Consider the following 19,761-nt stretch of genomic DNA (forward strand, 5'->3'; position numbering starts at 1 on the left):
TTTTGCGGAACAAAAAACAAAATATCGATTATCATCAATATGAATAAGTTTTTCCACTATCGTCAAACTTCAAGGAAAATAATGAGTGATGCCAGGGAAAAACAATTGAAACAATTGACCCTTACCCTTTCCTGGACCTCCATATGGGGACTGTTGGCGAACTGTGGCAGCTTCTCCAACACACTCTTCGTCAACTCTTTCATCTCCTGCTTGACCTCTGCTGATCTCCCGGCAGACTCAGTCGCATCAGCTTCTTCCTCTTGCTCCTCATTCTCACTGCCTCCTATCTTGCCGCGCATATCTCTCATCTGCTTTGAGTACAGCTAAAGAAAACAATTACAGTTCAGCTCATGGCCTGAGTTCACAGTACAAGAGAAGATGAGTCAATTTACGCGATACAATTCAACTCAGGTTGCTCCCTAAACAACCTAAAACATAGCCACCAGACATTTGGAAAGAGTCAATGAACGCAAGGAAACAACAAAAATAATTTGTTTTTTTTTGTACAAAAAAAATCAATTTTCAAATTTCAAAGAAAAAATAAATGACCTTCAAGTTTTTAGAATTTCATAGAACGCAACTAATCAAGGGCCAAAATGACATCTTTTTATAGAGCAATAGACTTTCGAAGCTCTTTACTGTTCGTTGGAAGTTGATTTCCAATTTGCATTATAGTTTTATAGGGTTGACACAGATTTGACACAATAAAATACCAATTTTTCCATCCCACAGGTGAAGTTCTATCGCACTAATTTTCGCTTGCACGTAAAATTTAGTCGTAAACGGCAAAATATAAAATTTAGTCGTAACGGCGAAGCAGTTTTTCGCAAACACTAGCAAAAAGGAGCTTTCAAATTGAAACGAAAAAGAGAAAACAGGCTCTGAAAATATCTTGATAATTGCACCACATGATCTTGCTTACTTCCAAACACCAGTCACCAATAAATGCGGATGAAGCAGATGAGCACTGCATAGATCAGGTAGCAATTAAAATAAGAACTAGTAACACAACACAGGCTTTTACTTGTGCAACAAAAGGCTAATTTTAACTACTAGAGATGCTTTGAATGTTTACAGTGTCTGTAAAATTCAAACCACAAGTACGCAAAAGCCGAAAAACTCAAATGCACATGACAATAATCCATTTCTGCTTTAAAATTTTAGCGGCCTTCGCTTGTGTAAAAATCAATAGAAATGAGGCTAACCTTGAGAGCATTCTGGACATACACTGCCTGTACGTTGGCAGGCAGTTCCACCACCCTCTCTCTTAACATGGCCATCAGCGTGGTCTTGGGGTCCGAGAGGAAGATGTTGAACTCCCCCGCTATCCACCCGGCAGCATAGAGCACCTCCGATATACCATTGCGTCTGATTGCACCACTCAGAAGGTTGTTGTTTTCCACCAATAGCGCCTGAACAAGAAATATTGGCAGCACTGGATTAATAATGCAACAATTTAGCCAAGTCAATCGAAAAATTGGAAAAGAGTAATGAACGCAAGTGAACAAAAAACACTGACTTAGTTGAAAAATTCTCAACTTTCGAATTTCAAAGAAAAAATAGATGCCCTTTCAGCTCTTTGCATTTCTAGAACGATTTATGATTAGCGCTTTTTTGATAACTTTAACCCAACTAGAGAAAACTGGATCAATCGGAAATCTGAAAATTAAATTCCACTTTCAAAACTAGAAATCGTTCACGTTTTTTCGCGCCATTTGCACGTTCGTATTTGGGGAGTGCTATTTGCGTCACTTTCAGCAGATGAATTTCAATTGAACTCAAAAAGTGCATATATAAATAAGTCCATAAGACTTTTTCCTGAAAAAAAAAGAAAAAGCAAGACCTATATAAGAGTCTTCACTACGTTCATTACTCTTAATCAACCAACAAAGTGCCTAATCTAAGCCTAATCATATAAGCCTAGTCATCATAATAGGCATGATGAATCTACTGGCTGCCTAAAAGACTAGCTACCAATTACGTTTCTCTCGCAGCTACCAGTCAGCAACAAATTACGTTTAACTCTTACACAACTGCCGTTATTCCATTTTTTCCGACCCCCCCCCCCCCCACTCCTACGTTTTTGTTCCGGCCATTGACAATAGGGAGGAACTTTGTACTCGGGTGTGTTTCAGCTTTTTCCTCTTTTTGTTTTTCACGCAAAACCAGCTACCACAAATAATCATCGCAATGGGTCGAGCGATATATCAAACTAAAGCCTTTTCAGTTGTGATTCGAACGACATTAAAAACATTCAAAAAAATTCCCAATGTCGAGAAAAACCAGTTTGACATTTTTGATTTTTGGTCGAATTTCGAGCGAATGAGGTGAGCGAGCAGGCTTTATTTGTTTTTCTACTATAAGTATTTACCGCAAATAATTATCTTATTGGGCGAAGTGATATACATAAAATCCTTTTCAGCCCTGGTTCGAAAATTATAAAAATTCGAAAATAATTTGTCCCAGTGTCGAGAAAATTTTTTGTCGAACTTCGAGCGAGTAAAGCAAGCGAGCAAACTTATTATAGAAAAAAGCCATGAAACTTTAGTTAACTCCAGTAAAATTTTTTTTCGAAGTTTTTTTAGCGCCATCTTTGAAATAAAAAAAATCACAAAATTTCGAACGAATTTCTTCGAAAAAAAATTGTAGACAACTTTTTTGAAATTTGATTTTTTTTGTCTTTTGTCGATTAAAAAAGTTGCCCGATTTGCTTAATTTAATATGACTGTCGAATATGTCTAAATTGTCGGTTTTGTCAAATCCTTTTATCAAACGACTCGGTAAAAACAATTATTTGAAGAAAAAAAAACAAGAAAAAGCCAATTTTGGGAAGCGCTTGCTCAGGGGAACCTAAAATTCACTGTGTATAAGCTGATCATGCTCAACTTTCTCGATGGCAGTTAACCGAACCATATATGTTTTAAATTCATCAAAAACTTTGGCCAAATTATGAACCCTGCGTCAACTAACTGAATCAAAATGACTTAGGCAACGAGATTTAATTGAAATTTGTGCGTAAAAAGTCCGCACCATTTGAGTGACAGCATACTGTCTGATGGACCTGACCCTGACAGCCACATCCAGCATCTGGGCAGAGATCAGCCTCCCATGTCTAGTACCCTCCATCTTCGTCAGCTCCACCAGGATGCTAATGTACCTAAATCAAAACATAACTACATATAATCCACCTTATAATTACGGTACACTGAGAAAACTCTTTTTTTTTACAACATCCGCTTTGTTATTTTTTGTTACTATAGACACGAGGCATGAGACAGGGTAAAATGAAGATTTCAAACTAGATACTAACAATTCTCATTAAGCTTAAGTATCAAATAAAACAATGCCTTGATTGACCTGCCTTGGTTTCGCGCCAATAAAAATGATGAAATGCAAAAGTTTGAATTCAATTTTTCTCGCCACTGAAAAAAAACTTGGTAAAAAGTTTGGCAACGTGCTTAAATACGATATGATTGAGATTTGCACAGAGCTTCCGTTAATTAGTTCTGATACCTGATTTTGCGTGGGGAAGAAGAAAAAAAAATTCAAGGAAAGCCGGTTCCTGAGCAAATAGCACAGAAAGTTCCGACCATAGTCTTAAAAAAAAGAAGATTTTTTTTCAAATTAGTGTCGTTTTATTCTGCGTGGTGCGATAAAAGAATCTGAACAAAAAAAACTGGGGATTAGGTATATTCGACGGCCGTACTAAAAAAAGCAAACTGAAAAACAGTTTTTGTAAAAAAAAATTACAAAACGAAAAAAAAAAATGATCAAAGGCGCGAAAATACTCAAAGTAAACTGAAGTTAACCAAGAAAAACTATGTTTTAGCGTTTTAAATTACGCTATTGTAAGCTTTCCAGAAATTAAAATAAGACCGCTCGCTCTCTTTATTCGCTCGAAATAAGACGAAAAAACAAAAATTTCAAACCGGTTTTCTTTCTCGACAATGTGAAATTTTTAAATGTGCTTCGAATCACGACTGTATCGGCTTTTATATGATATATCACTCAACCCAGTCCGAGGATTGTTTGTGGTACCTGATTTTGCATGGAAAACAAAAAGAAAAACTAAAACACACCCGAATACAAAGTTCCTCCTCACTTTCGAACGGAACAAAAAAGAAAGTAAACTACAAAACCGAATACTCAAGTTCCTCTCCATTTTTCAGATCAAAAGAAAAAAATTTTGGTGTAGTTTTTTCTACGAGCTGTGATGGAAGGAATCCAAACTTTTTCAAAAATTTTGCAAAATAATTTTTCGATTCTTAAATATTTTTTATTGCCAAGAAAAAGCGGTCAAAAGCCTTCGAGTACTAATCTTTCTTGAGCAAATTTTTTTTCACGGCTTTAAGAAAAAGTTTTGTCCTGTCAAGACCTACTAGCTCGAAATTGATTGAATAACAACAAATCCAATCCGATGTTTCTCGACATTTGTAAAGAAAAATTAAAGTTTCGGAATCACGATTAATGTGACTTAAAACATTCTGGAAACTTAAATATGCATCAATTTTAATAACAATTTTCGGAAGTTTACTACAATAAAGGAAACAATTCAAATTAGGAAATGACAGATTAAGATACTTATATCAGCTGTGGCTTCCGCAAGCAGAACTATGAATCAGTAAAAAATGAACCTGGGACCAAATTGAGGAACACTTCAGCAAAATCATTCAAAAGCTAGATCTTGAAAGTTTCCTGACAAAAGCCAATCACCACAAACGACATATAGGACAAATTGGAGCAACAATTTGGCTAAAACTTTTTAAAAAGAGAGACAACATAAACAAGAATTGGAAGAGTCAATGAATGAAGAAAACAGATAAAAAAACTGACTTGTGTTTTCTGAAAAAAAATTCAACTTTAAAATTTCAAAGGAAAAAGATATATGGCCTTGAAGATGACAGCGAATGAACTTGAATTGCAAACAAATTATTATAAATTTATTGCACAGAAGAGAAGAGACAATACAAGAAAGCCGCAAAAAAATCCAAAAAAAATTCAAAAATTTCAAAAAACTAGACCTATCAAAATGGATAAAGCTAGAAAAAAAAAGAAGAAAAAACTTATGATGGACACGTTTTTGCTAAACTAACCCAATTTGAGAAAATTGGATCAATAAGTTAAACTTTTATTTCGCTGGGAAATCAGATAATTAATTCCTATTTTCGAAATTAGAAGTCGATCAAATTTTTTGTTACCTTTAAGCTTTTGCTGTTCGATGGTGGAGTTTTCATTCCTTTCAACAAAGGAAACGAAATGAATTCAATAAGAAACCAAAAGTCAAACCACGAAAAATCAAACTTTAACGTAAACAAATTGTAAGATTTTTTCCTTAAAAAAAACAAAAGCACCAAGACTTATGTAAGAATATTCAATACGTTGATGGCTCTTAAGAAATAAACTCAATTTATTTTGCTGGCTTTTTTCTACACAAATATTAAAACTCAAATATAAAAAATTAGATGATGAAAACTAAGTGAACACAATTTTTCATAAGTCTCAATAAAAACAACTACAGACCCAGCTAAAGCCGGAATTACGAGTTTAACATTGAATGATTTGCTACACTGATGCGTCATCAAAAGTGTGATTTCAAAAATTGGACTTTGCCTAAGACCTTAGTTGTTTCTCTACAAACTTGAGTAGGAAAACAAAATTTTGAGATAATCGATTTTCCCAAGGAGATAACATTTCTCTTACAAAGGAGGGACAAGCAATCTGTAACTCCAATTGAAACCAAAATCTCAGATTTACTAGGGTAGTTTTCGAGTAAAAAAATTCAAAAACTTTTAAGAAAAACGGTCACAAAATTAAAAATTATATTTTTCTGAGGGCCAAAACTTTTTAGTCAAAAAAATTGGGCGTAGTTGCATAAGCAAATGATTTTTCCGAAGCCCGTCCTGAGAATTGAAACCAAAATCCCAGATAGCAGAGTAGTTTTCGAGAACTCTTAAAAATTTTAAAAAACGGTCAAAAAATCAAAAAATTGACGTTTCAAAGGGCAATAACTTCTTGTGCAAAACTTTTTGTTAGTATCCGCTAAGACATAGGAGTTTCCCACTACCTCCTTTATCTCATTGAACTCACAATATTAAATTTGAAAGGTTATTTTTCGAGAAAAATCGAAAAGATCAACAAAACGGTCAAAAATTAAAAATTTGATAATTCCGAGGGCCATAACTTTATGTGCAAAAAAAGGTCGTAGCCCATTCTGCAGGGGATTTTTCAAAATGTTCTGTCCATTGAAACCAAAAACTCACATTTGAGACAGGTAGTTTACGAGAAAACGAAAAAAATCAAAAATATGAGGTCAAATATTCCCCCACACTTTTTCGAAGGTTGTAGAGAGGGGTTTAATTTTTTTTTAAGTAAGTAGGCAAATAGACGAATAAGCGGTCTTTCAATTGATACTCCTTTTTTGAAAATCAGGAGAATTTCTGAGAAAAACTAAAATTTTTGCAAAATGTGAAAAAAATTTTCCAAAACGAAACAAAAGAAATTTCATCAAACAGGTTGATAAACATACAAACAAGTTAAAAAGTGCGAAGGGGAGCGCTAAAACTGGGTTGATCTTGAAACGTCCCAAAATTTGGTGATCAAGCTGATGAAAAAATAGGCCGAAACAATTTTAGCCGAGGAATTTTTTTAACGAAACAAAAAACGAAAGAAATATTAAGTCAAGTAAGTAAAAACACAAAATGTAGGCGTAAATCAATTACTAAAAGCAACATTAAAAAGTGCGCGTAGACAATTCCAAGATGTGACAATTAAGACGGCAACAGATGATCAGACAAATAATTGGCCGACAATTTTTTTTTAAACAGAATATTTCCAGTTTGAAAAAAAAAAAACAGATCCTGGTCAGACTCGCACCTAGGACCTTTGCCGTCCCAGGAATATTCGTTACCTTCAGCAGGTTAAGTTGGCCAGGAACGCTAACAAATCTGAATGCATTATGAATCAAGGTAGATATGAGTCCAGACGAGTCCTGTGGACAAGTTGTTTACGGGGAAAAGTCAAGTACCCGGTTGCAATACCCTTGCTTATCGCACGAGTAATCAATTACTTTTAGTGTTGACACATTTTATATGATAGAACAAAGCAAATTTGAGAAAACTGGATAAGCAGATAATTTTCTAATTTCACTGGTCATTTTAAAAATTAAATTTGTTCCAAAATTTCGATGTTTCAAGTCATCCATTTTTCCCGTCAATTTTGTTAATTAAGAGCGGAATTTTCCTGCCATTTAGCAAATGCAAACATATCAAGCACTATGGAAGAAAAGAGCTGTAATAGAATTGCTAATATCAACAGCAGCTAACCACTCGAAGTTGGTGATGTTTTTGTAGTTCTCATGTGAACACACTTCGATGACCTTGCTCAGCAGCTCATCCCTGTACTGAGTACCCTCCGCCTTCTCAATGTGCGACATTAACTTCTTCACAATCTCCATCAGATTCTTCTTGTTAATCTGAAAACTTGAGGCTATTAATTATGTTCTTCGTGTCAAGCGCACTGGATGCGCCCACTGAAAATATTCGCTCTATTCCTGAAAAGGATTAGCATGACACACATAGTCTCACAAACGTAAATAAAATCTCTCCTACTTCGCGGGAATCTTGCAATTAGTTTGTTGTAAGAATTGAATACCATTGAAGGACCATTAACCCACCATTCCATAGAGAAGATCCAGAGCTCTGAACCGGATTGATTCGTCCTTGTCGTCCAGGCACGACAGTACCAGGTCCTTCAGAGGCTGGATGCTCTTCGGGTGCGTCTTCAGAATGTTTCCCATAGCCAGCAAACCCAAGTACTTTACTGCAACACAACACATGATCCTTTAATTTCAATAAAGAACTTTTCTCTAGGTTTTTTTTTTGGAATATGATCAAAAATATATACACCAATATATACTTAGTAAGCATTCAGCAAATTGGGCCGACCTAGAACAAAGCCAATTTTGAAATCCTTCTCGTGAAAATCATAGACCGCCCCTCTCTTAACTGGTTCAACTATTAAACCCGACATGGGGTGATAGATCCAAAGTTATTCAAAATTCCACAAGGGAGTGAATACAAAATAAGACTCCAAGGGATCCCGTTGAAGTTTTAACACGCCATTTGTGAACAGAATATACGAAACTTTCAACAGAAAAAGAGGGCTAGGGATACTTGACTAACTGGTACTGTGTTCAATATTTTCACAATCAATAAATGATTCTTTGTCTAAACATGGGAAAATAAAAAAAGCTACGCAAAACACAAAGACGAATTAATGTTGAAATCTCACGAGGATGATCCAATTATTACACAATGAAATAATTTAGTCTGAAAATATTATTTTAGTTTCCATGTGTTACATTCACGCAAGACATTTCATATTAATTATGTTACTCATTCAGAAAAGACCTTTTGGTTGGTACATTGCGACCATACGTTTTTTAAAACCCAGTCTGTAATTTGGGTACATTTAGTTTGAACCTTACTTGCTTCAAAAGTGTTTAGGAATTTCATCGTGGAATTTTTTTCTGAGACAGTTCCGTCGGGCATACAAATTTCGAGATACCGTTCCGACCACCCCAATTACGTGCAGCAACTGCAGTATCGGATTAGGACAAAATCTAAATCTTAAAGATTAAATATCACAATTATTTCTTAGGTGCAGACTAAGAAGAAAATACTGCACCCGCATACACTTTGCTCCACATTATTTACGGGTCTCTGTGTGTGAAATATTACAGCCGAAATGAGCTTTAACACAGTTATCCGGCACACTATTCGTACAGTATAAGATGAATTAACTTACAGTTTTGATCATTGTCTTCAATCAGAATCTTCAGTTTCTCCACACAGAGCTGAAAAACACAAAAAGATGTAAATCATCAGATCTGTCTTTGAAAGCTGATTAAAATACCATTGGCGACAAATATTGCCAAAAATCAGTTGCATCTAATCCCCCCAATTAAAACTGACAACCAAAACTTATATCATGCAAGTGTCCTTCTCTTATTTTTCCAGACAAATGAAATCCCATTTTTCACCATCACCCTTTTATCCCATATTCTATTTTTCAAACGAATTCTAGTTTGCGAAGCATTCGACGCCGAGTGTAAAACTTGGAGATGCACGTCTTTAGGTTGCTCATAGATTTTCGTGATCGAAAAAATGCTTAAAAGCCAGCGTGCAGATGCAGAAAACTTAGGGAGACAAAAAATAAATGACACACAAAAAACTAGTGTATCGAAAAAACACATGAAGTTTAAAAAGGAAAGAATACTTTCGAAATTACATTTTGCATAATATCGCATTCGTTCTTGATCTCAGTGAACCACTCGTGTTAATCCCCCCAAACTAATATTCGTTATTTTTTGCAGGTTAATAACAAAGACAGTATTTGGAAAAGCATGTGCCAATTCAATAATTTCGTTTTTAACTTTAAGACGAAACCCACTCCCATCAACAAGTGTTAACTTCCAACTTGATTAGAAAGAACTGTTAACAGAACGAGGACCGGTAATGAAGTAAACAGGCATTCAAAACAAGACAAACCCCTTGAAATAAAATTAGGTACAAAAGAATTTACCAAGTTCAATTTGCAGAAAGTACAAATAAGCTAAATAGTTTTATGCTTTTATGTACTTCTTACACTAAAAAATATATTTGGCGGCAAATACATATTCGAGCAAAATGTACCACTCGCGCCGAGCAACCTTTTTTGTATGCGATTTTTCGACTGTTATTAAATCAGCACCCTACATGTCTTTTAATGTCATCTCAAATGTCTATCATTTCAATTACCCAGCCCTCGGAAGATCCTTTAACATGAACTATCAATTAATAAGTGGCAGTCTCAAGCTGAAGCCCTTTAAATTGAATATTTCAGTAAAAGCTCTTTAAGAGTACAATACACATGAAGAGTACTTAACTTCTCATATTTTCCATTGGATCCCTGTGTTACGATAAAATGTGTAAACTCCAAGGTTTTTAGTCCAATACAATAAGCTAGTTATACATTCCTTCATCCCGAAAGAAGACTTTTTGTACGCTTGAATAAAAAATGACACGTGAGAAGCAGCACTTTCTGAACAGTCAAAAACATAGCCAATAGAAGGATGGAAAAGAATCAATAAACGGAAGGAGACATTAAAAAAACGGACTGTTTTTTTTTTGGAAAATCGACTTTTCAGTAAAAGTCCGAGGAATTCCGAAAATTAAATCACATTTTCAAAACTAGAAGTCAATCACGTTTCGCGTGACCTTTTATCTGTTGTTCGATAGAAGAGTTCGCATTTCTTTTAGAAAAAACGAAATTAACAGACCTTGAAAAATCAAAAATTGAACAAAAAAAAATTTAAGCGTAATTACATTTAATTTTCCTGAAAAAAGCATCACGACCTGTAAAAGAGTCTACACTACGTTCATCGAACCTTAACAAGTTCGCTTTGCAAGCCCTTTAAATTGAAAATTTCAGTAAAAGCTCTTAAAGAGTACAATACACATGAAGATTACTTAACTTCTCATATTTTCCATTGAATCCCTGTGTTACGATAGATTTTGTAAATTCCAAGGTCTTTAGTCCAAGACAATAAGCTCGTTATACATTCTTTCATACCGAATGAAGACTATTTGTGCGATTGAATTTTAAAAATGACACGTGAGAAGCTGCACTTTATGAACAGTCAAAAACATAGCCAATAGAAAGATGAAAAAGAATTAATAAACGCAAGGATGCAGGAAAAAAAACGGACTGTTTTTTGAGAAATCGACTTTTAAGTAAAAGTCCGAGGAATTCCCAAAACTAAATTCCATTTTCGAAACTAAAAGTCAATCACGTTTCGAGTAACCTTTTAAATGTTGTTCGATAGAAGAGTTCGCCTTTAATTTGAAAAAAAAAACGAAACGAACTGACCTTGAGCAATCAAAAGTTAAACAGTAAAAAATTAAATGTGCGCGTAATTACTTTTAGACTTTTCTTGAAAAAAGCATCACGCCCTATAAAAGAATCTACACTACGTTCATTGAACCTTAACAAGTTCGCTCCGCAAGCGTTTCGAGTGATGAAATTTGAAAAATTACACGTTCACCGACTCATGAACATGAAAAAAGCTTTGAAAAGCAAGAAAAAACGAAACCAATCTCAAAAATATTTTAAAACTTCACACAATACTTGTCAGGCTTACTCTTGAGTTGAGTTCGAGTCAAAATTTAGACATCGACCAAAAAGCCTCAGAATCTACGCATTTTAAGTTTTCGAGATAAAAGGTTTTAGTTGAAACCATAAGCAGCACAAAAAAAATCACACCACGGTTCTTTTTGTTCCAATAATTGAAAATGGGGAGAAACTTTTTATTCAGGTATTCTCAACTTTTTATTTTCCACGCAAATTTCAGATATCACAATTAATCATCGTATTGGGTCGAGTGATATATCTTATGAAAATCCTTTCAGTCGTGATCTGAACCACATTAAAAAAAACCAAAAAATTTCCCAGTGTCGAGCAAAACCGAAAGTTTTTAATTTTTTGTCCAATTTTGAGCGACTAAAACGAGCGAGCAGGCTTGTTTATGCTTAATTTAAGCCGTTTACAATAACTCCTTTATGCTTAATTTTAGTTTAACTAGAGTAAAGTTAGTATTTGGAGTTTTTACGGTCATTTTGGGAATCAAAAATCTATATATTTCTGTTTTCCTCGTAGTCTTACCACAAAACTGTTTTCCAATTTGCCTGTTTTACTATGACTGTCGATTATGCCTACGTTCTAGTTCTTCTTCACATCCTTTTATCACACCACGCAAAAAAACTACCCTTTTCGTACTTTTCTAAAGCTATGGCCGGATCATGCAGTGCTACTTGCACAGTAACCAGCTATCATTGTTTAGAATTATTTGAGGGGAGGGGAAGATTCATTAGAAGCTTCAATCACTGGTTAATACAAGCTTAATCAACTGGTAAAACAATTCCTAGAAAAGAGTTATAGGTGAAGCAAAAATTTTATCTGATGTTTGCTAGCGAAAATTGATCTGAAAATATGCTGAAAAAACACCCGGATACAATGTAGTCGGGAAAAAAAAGCTTGTGGAAGCTTTCGACATAAAAAAAAACACTCAGAATCGATCCTTACTCAACAAAATTCACTTATTTCAATCAGTGCAGTGATCCGTCCACTTATTTCAATGACTTGGCAGATCATCCTCCTTCAATATAATTTGCAATGGTTGCTAGATCTCTTTGAAACTTGTTAAAATCGCTGCGCGTAAATAAATCGAGCTTTCATGGAGAATAACCTACAAAACTGCATTAAATGAAGAAACCTGCATCAAATGAAAAAAAAAGAGGTCACCAAAAAATAATTACGAAAAATGATTACAAAAAAGACACAGATATTTACTTTTGTGCACAGACTTCGGTAACTTCAAAAGGGTAACATAGCCATCAGACAGTTGGAAAAATATCAATGAGCTCAAGTACATCGCAAAACTGCCCGCTTTTTATTACATCAAAGGCGCGGAAAAGAATATACGAACTAAGAATTATTATTGATTTAAAAAGAAGTCATGGCTGATTTTAATTTAAATAACCCAATATGAGAAATATGATAAATGAGTATTTTTTGATAAATGAGCTGGGTAAATCAAGAACCATACATTTTTGAGGCTGTAATTCAACCCCCCTGTTTCGCGCCATCTGCATTTTTATTATAAGAGCGCAACTTGCCTACCTATAGTAAATCAATTTGGTCTGTCTTAATAACGCTGCCCGCTTTAGGCATTACAAGCCCAGAAAAAACTTGTCCCAGAGATATCTGATAACTCGACTCGTTTTTACGACCAGAAAAATACCTCTCCAATAGATTTCTATTCCAGCTGAAAGGCCTGACTGTTAAAATTATTGTTGAAAGGATGAAAAATCAAGTTGTCGACGGCATGAAGCTCAAGTTACGTACAAAGAAGCCCATTTAAGATAGAAATGTACTACAATCACCCTCACAGAACAGCGACAGAATGACCTCTCATATTCAACAAAAAATGATAAAAACATATAAATCGCACTTATTGGCTTTTTTCATTATAACTCTTTTATATCTGATAACATTAGATGTGCTACTTTTTATTTCTCTCATTTTGCTACATATACGGTCTAAAAAAAACTATTTGTCTGTAGGTATATCATTATTTACTGATTGAGAGTCAACTCACGTACCACCACTTCGCCTTTGGGCGGTAGGGTGACCAATGATGTGGTCACTTGTTTGTTTGATGTTGTTTACCTGTATGGAGGAGTTGTGTTGCGGCAATCCTGAAGAAATGGAGATGAGCACTGTAAGCAGCACAAAAACAAAACAACAGTTAACAGAACAGCCCAACTACCAACAGAGCCAGAAATGAACAATGAACACACAAACAGACAGACAGGCAGACACATTATAAGCGAGAAAGATCAGGTATATGTGCGACAGATGGATGAATATATTTTTAAAAAGTGTAAAATCTCTATATATTTTTCATTGATTATTATGAAGTTTCTATCTTTTAACTTCGAAAACACTCCTGGTTTTGGAATGCTTATGATTAAAAATAACGCGATCAATTTGTTTCCACTCAATAATTTTGAAAAATCAGCTCAAAACAAATGAGATCAGTCGCGATGATGATTCTCTGTCGTTTGGTAGATTTGTTCCACTGTTGGTTTTGATAGTATACTTGCACATCCGAAAATTAAGAAAAGAATAAATTAAAGAAAGGAGAAAGGAAAACTCGTGCAATTTAGATTACAATAGTATGTCAACAGTGAATCTGTTGACGTTAGCATACCTGCCACGACAGTGTTGATGCACTCGTACAGTAATGACATGGCCGAAGTACTATAACAAACAGCTTTCAAAACTGACATTCCGCGAAAAATTCTTGTAAATTCTTGTTAATTACAAAGTTTGAAAAAAATAAAATTTTTAAATTGTTTTATTGCGTACATAAAGCCTAATTCAGGTCTAGATGCCAACTGTTTTTAAAAATTGCTTCCACATTAACCTTGCCATTCATCAATCAACACTCACCTGTGTATCAGGTTCGTCAGTGGTTCCACTAGTTTGCGTCCCAGTCGGGGTTCAAGAGGGGTCAGAGCTCCAAACTGAACAGAAGATACACTCTTAAAAAGGATATCTCAACAAGAAAACAGTATCTGCTCTAAAGGCATACCAAAACTGATTAATCAACTGCATATTAAGAATGGTAAATTGGGTTTCCAAAAACGAATTTATTATTTTCTGAACCAAACCATCTTATATGACCAAACGGTGAATTAAATGGATCCTTAAGAGCGCGAAAGTTCAGCGGTAAGATATTTTTCGCACAAATGCCAGAAAATCAAATAAGGGGGAAGAAAATTAAACTTCCATAAAAGTTCGAATCACTAAGATTACCATTATAGTTAAGTGGGGTATCGGGGTAATTTGAAACATAAGTCTTGTTTGTGTGGATACTACTAATAAGTTTGTATATGAGGATTTATAGCAAGTTAGTATGGATCTCAGGACTTATCCCGTGTAACTATTCAGCAGCAGCAATAGACTTACCAGCTTAATGATCTTGATGAGCATCCAGTTGTTGGTGGAGGTGGTCATGATTCGGAAAAAAATAGGCGCCAGAGCCAGGTAGTTCTTCGGATTCTTCCTCGCCAGCTCACATATCACATTCACTGCCGCACATTGCACACCTAAAATATTCAGCACCACTTAATTCGCGTACTACTTTTATCTAGTATACAGTGCTGATTTAAATTATCCGGACAAAATGAAAACTTGAGTTTTCAAACACGTTTTTCTCAAATTGGGTTAAGATTAGACAAAAGTGAAAAGAACAAAAGTTGCTTAGAATTTCATCAGAATTAATATGGTGCAATTTTTCTCTGAAATTCACAACCAAAATTTTACCACAAAAATAGGTCATTTTGGTTTTTTTCCAATTAATCAAAAAATACGCTGAAACTACTTTGTTAATTGATAAAAAGTATAGATCACAAGAAGCCTCTTACACAGCCCAACAAAGTTTAAGAAGGTTAAATCTCCAAAAACTAGTATAAGAGAAAATTTTTTTACTTGATAGTCAATAATTGTGATTTTTACTATATAAAACCCAGAACCTCTGTTTACAAACAAACTTTAAACAATTTGCGCAAACTTTTGGAGATTTAATTTTCTTGTGATATAATTTTCTTATCAATTAACAAAGTAGTTTCAGCGTATTTTCTGATAAATTGAAAAAAATGACCCATTTTTGGGGTAAAATATTGGCTGAGAAATTCGGAGAAAAAATTGCACCATATTAATTCTGATGAAAGTCTAAGCATCTTTTGTTCTGTTCACTTTTTGTCTAATCTTAACCCAATTTCAGAAAATCGAGTTTGAAAATTCAAGTTTTGTTCGTTTTGTCCGGATAATTTAAATCAGCACTGTATTGTTGACTGTCATTAAATTGCCTTACATAACCGTCAGAAAAACAAATTTTTGACACCAAAAATGAATTTCATGTCTAGTTCTTTCTTGCAAAATGTTATATTTGTTACGTTAGTGCCATTCATCTGTTTTTTGAAACTCAATTTTAAAAATTAACTTGATCCTCGTTGTGCTTTAATTTGAGACTTTGTACTTGATACTCACCAGCATCTGAGTCATCCAATCTCTCTTTCAACTTCGGGTAAGCAAGTTTGAGCGCTTCTGGATACTGAAAACACGTGACTTATAAAGATCTTCGAAGATTTTCAACTCTCAATTGTTGTAAAAGGAACAAAAAGTTTCTTGGTGAACAGGTTTTTGTTAAAGTGTTAATAGGCTCGCACAATAAGATTTATTTGACAATTTTCATTGAAAAATACAGCGTGATTAATTATTAAATTCAGTAAACAACAAAATCCAATTTTTCAACGTAAATCAAGATTTGCTTCAACAAAATGCAAATGTTAGTTACCTTGAGGAACACTTTGTAGGTGATGAGGACAGCCTTCTTCCTAATATAAGGCTTGGATGAGCTCAGCAGTGTGAGGATGTCATTGGTTAGGTCCTGGGCCAACTCGGGAGTCATGAAACAACTCAGCCCTGTCAGACTGTTAGCGGCATCGTACATCTGATTGCTCACAACCAAGTCCTGTGCAACATTTCAATAAGCTCAAATTACCATTTCTAGTCGTCAGTAGCTAATCTAAATAAAAGAAATTTCCAGCTGACCTTTTTGATGAGATTAGTCATGAGCATTATGACGTCAGTGTCTTCACGGAACGCCTGAGAGGCAGCCAGATATCCCGTTCTCTGAAAATACGATAAAATTTTGAAATTTACAGAAGGCACGTTTTAATCATGGTAACAATTGACTAAACATGTTAGTTCATTACCATTACCTTTAATACTGATTCGGATAATTTTAAAATAATAAGACCATGTAGTTTTTTAAATTTCTTTTCTGACCTTGAAGGTGAACTTTGGACTGCTCGTGACCTCTACCATATTGAAACAGGCCCAACTGATGTCGTAGCCCAGCATTTGTAGCTGAAGCAAAACACTCCTCCGATGAAATCACGCATATTTTGATTACTCTCCTTTAATTTTCTACTGTTACTAATTCTAGCTGATGTTTAATTTTGGCGCAAAAGTGCTATCAGTGAGGTTGCATAACTACTATCATGTATTAAAAAAAACTATTCAACTGACATAGACTAGTTTGATGACTGCATTGGCTTTCACATCCATAGACTCCTGTCTCAGTTCCAGCTTGATCTCATCAATGCAGGTTGCGATGAACTTCGCCTAAGGTAAAGATCATAAATAGTCGCCATACTAAAGTCTCTAGACATAATAAAAAGTCGACATAGTGAAGTATCGCACGTAAATAAATGCAATAATTGAAGTTCAATAACTCGCAGTATTTCCTCGTTGCTAACTAAAGTTTAAGCGCAACAGTGATGCTTATAAGATGCATTGTTTTTTTTGAAACTTCATCATGCCTTGAATTCCTTTGAAATTAAAATCATATCAGACCCGATTTTTTAACATTTCAAAATCTGGCAAGATCCTTCTAAGCCTTTTTAAAAGATTTTTTTAAATATCAGAATTGCAAAGCTCAAATATAAAAGCAAGGTTGCAAAAAGAGAGAACCAAGATAATTTCCTCTATTTTGAAAAAAAAATGAACCCGACTCATTAAAGCAACATTCATGCTTTTTCGGAAAATTAAAGAAACCCATCCACCATATATTGTGTACTGAGCCAATTGAAATGAGTTGAGCGAGTAACTGGAGTAAAGAACTAAAATGTACAGACCTCGTCGTCCTTGTGTGCCCTGATGCCCCTGACGAGGTCATTCAGGTTCTTGTCGAACACTCTCTCCACTGCTCCCTTCACTTTACGAAGGGCCATGACTGTCTGAAAAAACGCAAGATTTATACACACATGCCACACAACGCAATATATGATACAGACTTTTGGACCTCTTTGGGTCTCAAACAACAGCGTATTCCAAGTACAATTTAGAACTAAACAAAACGGTGATTTTTGACATTTGAATTGTAATAAATTAGAATAAGTAAAGGCTATATGATTCCAATTGAATGTATTACACGTCATTGGGCAAGTTCAGAATCAGTTCATTAATCGCTGACAGAATAAGAGCAGCGAAACTCAATCAAATAGAATTATTGAAGAAAAAGTGCAAGGCTACTTTAACTGGGAGCTAATATTCTTCCACGGTTTAAACTATTGTTTTAATGAGCGACCAAAAAAGGATCAACCCTATAACACCATACCTCACCAAATTGCATGATCAATTTGATAGGGTCCAGCTCAATGGTTCAAAATTAGAAGAATTGGCTTTAGAACTGAAAGTATCGTTTTCAGGGGGTGGAACTTGGAGCTCTCACAAGGATTTAGAAAAAATTGCTTGGTTGATCCGATTGCATTTAACATTGTGATTGTTTTTTGAAAGCAGTTGTTTTTGGTCGAGATCAAAAATAGAATAGGAAGCCCAATTGTAGTCCAGTCCAAGAGATTAAAGTTTCGCAATGAGACAAATCGACTTCAAGAGAAATTGCCTGAACAAAATTCTCATGTCATGTGCTGACTACAGGATTCCATCGAACCGTTTGTAGGTAAAGTTCTGGAAGCAGTTGCCAGTCTCCGGCACGGAGTCGGGGAACACAAGGTCGCTGCTCTCAAACTCATCAAAGTATCGAGTGTCGTCAATAGCATTAACCTAAACATGGTCATGCTTTTAGGTTTTTTTTCACATCGTAAATATATTCGAGATCCCAAGGATTAACTCCAGTGTCTCCTTCATTCTTGTTATATGGTAATATTAAATATATAGACTGATTTCAAAAGTAGAAACTGCAGTACAAAATGTATTTGTTTCGAGAATATGCTTTCAACTGCTGTCAAGTTCAGCCACAATCAAGCTTGCAATTTTTAGTAACTAATCCACACAGATCAATTTTTATCGATTTCTTCAGGGTGAATGCATGGTCATATTATGCAATGAAAGTTATACTTGTAAATGTGAAGAACTATTTTCATCGAAACTTAAGTTTATTGTAGAAATGAATAGTAACATCTAATTTGACATCTATTAGCTGAGTGTTGCTGTACCTGTATGACGAATGGGGCTGGTCTCTCGCGTATGTTGTCCCAGTCAAAGTGTCTGCCGAAGAAGCTGTGGCCTCTTAGGTCATCCACCTCCTTCTGACTGCCCAGTCGCTTCTCACTCTCACACAACAGCTTCTTCACCAGGTCTTTAGCTTCCTACACATACAATCGCACTCATTTCTTACTCTTTTCTACTCCGAATCAGTTGAACCCGTGTCATCTAACCCAAACACAATTTCAATCAGACCGCTACAGTATAAAAGCCGTGGAGGTGATAAATGAAGTCATTAAAAACTGTTGCTAAAATATCAAGCAGTAAAAACACATAACTCATTATTTCGGCAGGGGAGGCGCAACTTCAACTTCGGACCACACATCTTACAATTATAACCGCTTATGAAACTATCGGGTCATTAGAAATTATTGCCTCACATTCAATTAAACTTGGAACTCAAGGTAGCTTACGGTCTTTCGATTAATTTTAAAACCAAAGCATGTTTGACGTCACCATATTTTCACTAAAAACGCAAAACTTATCAAGTATTTTCGTTTCTTTATACATAATACAGCAAGAAACAAGTTTCTCACTTTTGAGATTGGTCTGTCGACTGGAAAGGAGAGAAAATGTTTCCAGTCTATGATTCTCCTAGCCACCTCTCTCTCGTTGCCTCCATCTGGTACTGAAAAGGGAGCCCAGCCAATCAGCATCTCGTACATGATAACACCTAGAGACCACCAGTCACATGAGTAGCCATATCCCTGATGCGTGAACACTTCTGGTGCTATGTAGTCGGGAGTCCCGACTGTGCTGTAGGCCGCCTTCCGTCGGGACGATTTCCACTTCTCAGCTGTTCGTTTGGAATCCCCTGCCGACGATGCAGGCACGAAGTGGTGTGCTTCTACTTGACTGAGGTCTTTGTAGAAATCTGTGCGATGTGTTTTGCGGTGACCTGAAAGCATCAATCTATATCAATCATGCTACCGCTAAATTATAACAGCTTCCCAATGAATGTATGAGATGTTCTCTCATAAGAAGCATATCTGAGTTGCTTTGAGTACTTGTTGATTCGATGTTCAGCAGCGGATTGGACTTTTTTAAATAGTTTTTGTATTTTGTATTCAGTGCTACTTACACTGC

General features: G+C 35.3%; 2 protein-coding genes across 6 annotated transcripts in view; both read right to left on the reverse strand.

Annotated features, from left to right (window-relative positions):
* Window positions 1-19,761, reverse strand: part of LOC134840519 (AP-3 complex subunit delta-1-like) — a 94,902-nt gene that overhangs the window by 13,059 nt on the left and 62,082 nt on the right. For 2 of the 5 annotated variants that reach the window (XM_063856374.1, XM_063856371.1), the window contains exons 2-18: window positions 17,307-17,410; window positions 16,699-16,794; window positions 16,456-16,536; window positions 16,219-16,299; window positions 15,962-16,138; window positions 15,655-15,718; window positions 14,572-14,711; window positions 14,053-14,126; window positions 13,811-13,860; window positions 13,267-13,316; window positions 9,925-9,948; window positions 8,806-8,854; window positions 7,673-7,818; window positions 7,323-7,471; window positions 3,031-3,157; window positions 1,206-1,412; window positions 126-323 (exon numbers count right to left, since the gene is read on the reverse strand). In XM_063856374.1, the coding sequence (XP_063712444.1) occupies window positions 126-323; window positions 1,206-1,412; window positions 3,031-3,157; window positions 7,323-7,471; window positions 7,673-7,818; window positions 8,806-8,854; window positions 9,925-9,948; window positions 13,267-13,316; window positions 13,811-13,860; window positions 14,053-14,126; window positions 14,572-14,711; window positions 15,655-15,718; window positions 15,962-16,138; window positions 16,219-16,299; window positions 16,456-16,536; window positions 16,699-16,794; window positions 17,307-17,402 (1,809 nt within the window). In that variant the 5' untranslated portion in view covers window positions 17,403-17,410. The remainder of the gene's footprint in view (window positions 1-125; window positions 324-1,205; window positions 1,413-3,030; window positions 3,158-7,322; window positions 7,472-7,672; window positions 7,819-8,805; window positions 8,855-9,924; window positions 9,949-13,266; window positions 13,317-13,810; window positions 13,861-14,052; window positions 14,127-14,571; window positions 14,712-15,654; window positions 15,719-15,961; window positions 16,139-16,218; window positions 16,300-16,455; window positions 16,537-16,698; window positions 16,795-17,306; window positions 17,411-19,761) is intronic. The other 3 variants (XM_063856372.1, XM_063856375.1, XM_063856373.1) reach the window with 3 other exon arrangements.
* Window positions 17,532-19,761, reverse strand: part of LOC134839784 (uncharacterized) — a 28,863-nt gene continuing 26,633 nt past the window's right edge. The window contains exons 11-13 of the mRNA XM_063855406.1: window positions 19,212-19,573; window positions 18,627-18,779; window positions 17,532-18,234 (exon numbers count right to left, since the gene is read on the reverse strand). Coding sequence (XP_063711476.1) covers window positions 18,103-18,234; window positions 18,627-18,779; window positions 19,212-19,573 — 647 coding nt within the window. The 3' untranslated portion in view covers window positions 17,532-18,102. The remainder of the gene's footprint in view (window positions 18,235-18,626; window positions 18,780-19,211; window positions 19,574-19,761) is intronic.

This window comes from Symsagittifera roscoffensis, chromosome 2 (assembly GCF_963678635.1).
Source record: "Symsagittifera roscoffensis chromosome 2, txSymRosc1.1, whole genome shotgun sequence".
NCBI lineage: Eukaryota > Metazoa > Xenacoelomorpha > Acoela > Convolutidae > Symsagittifera > Symsagittifera roscoffensis.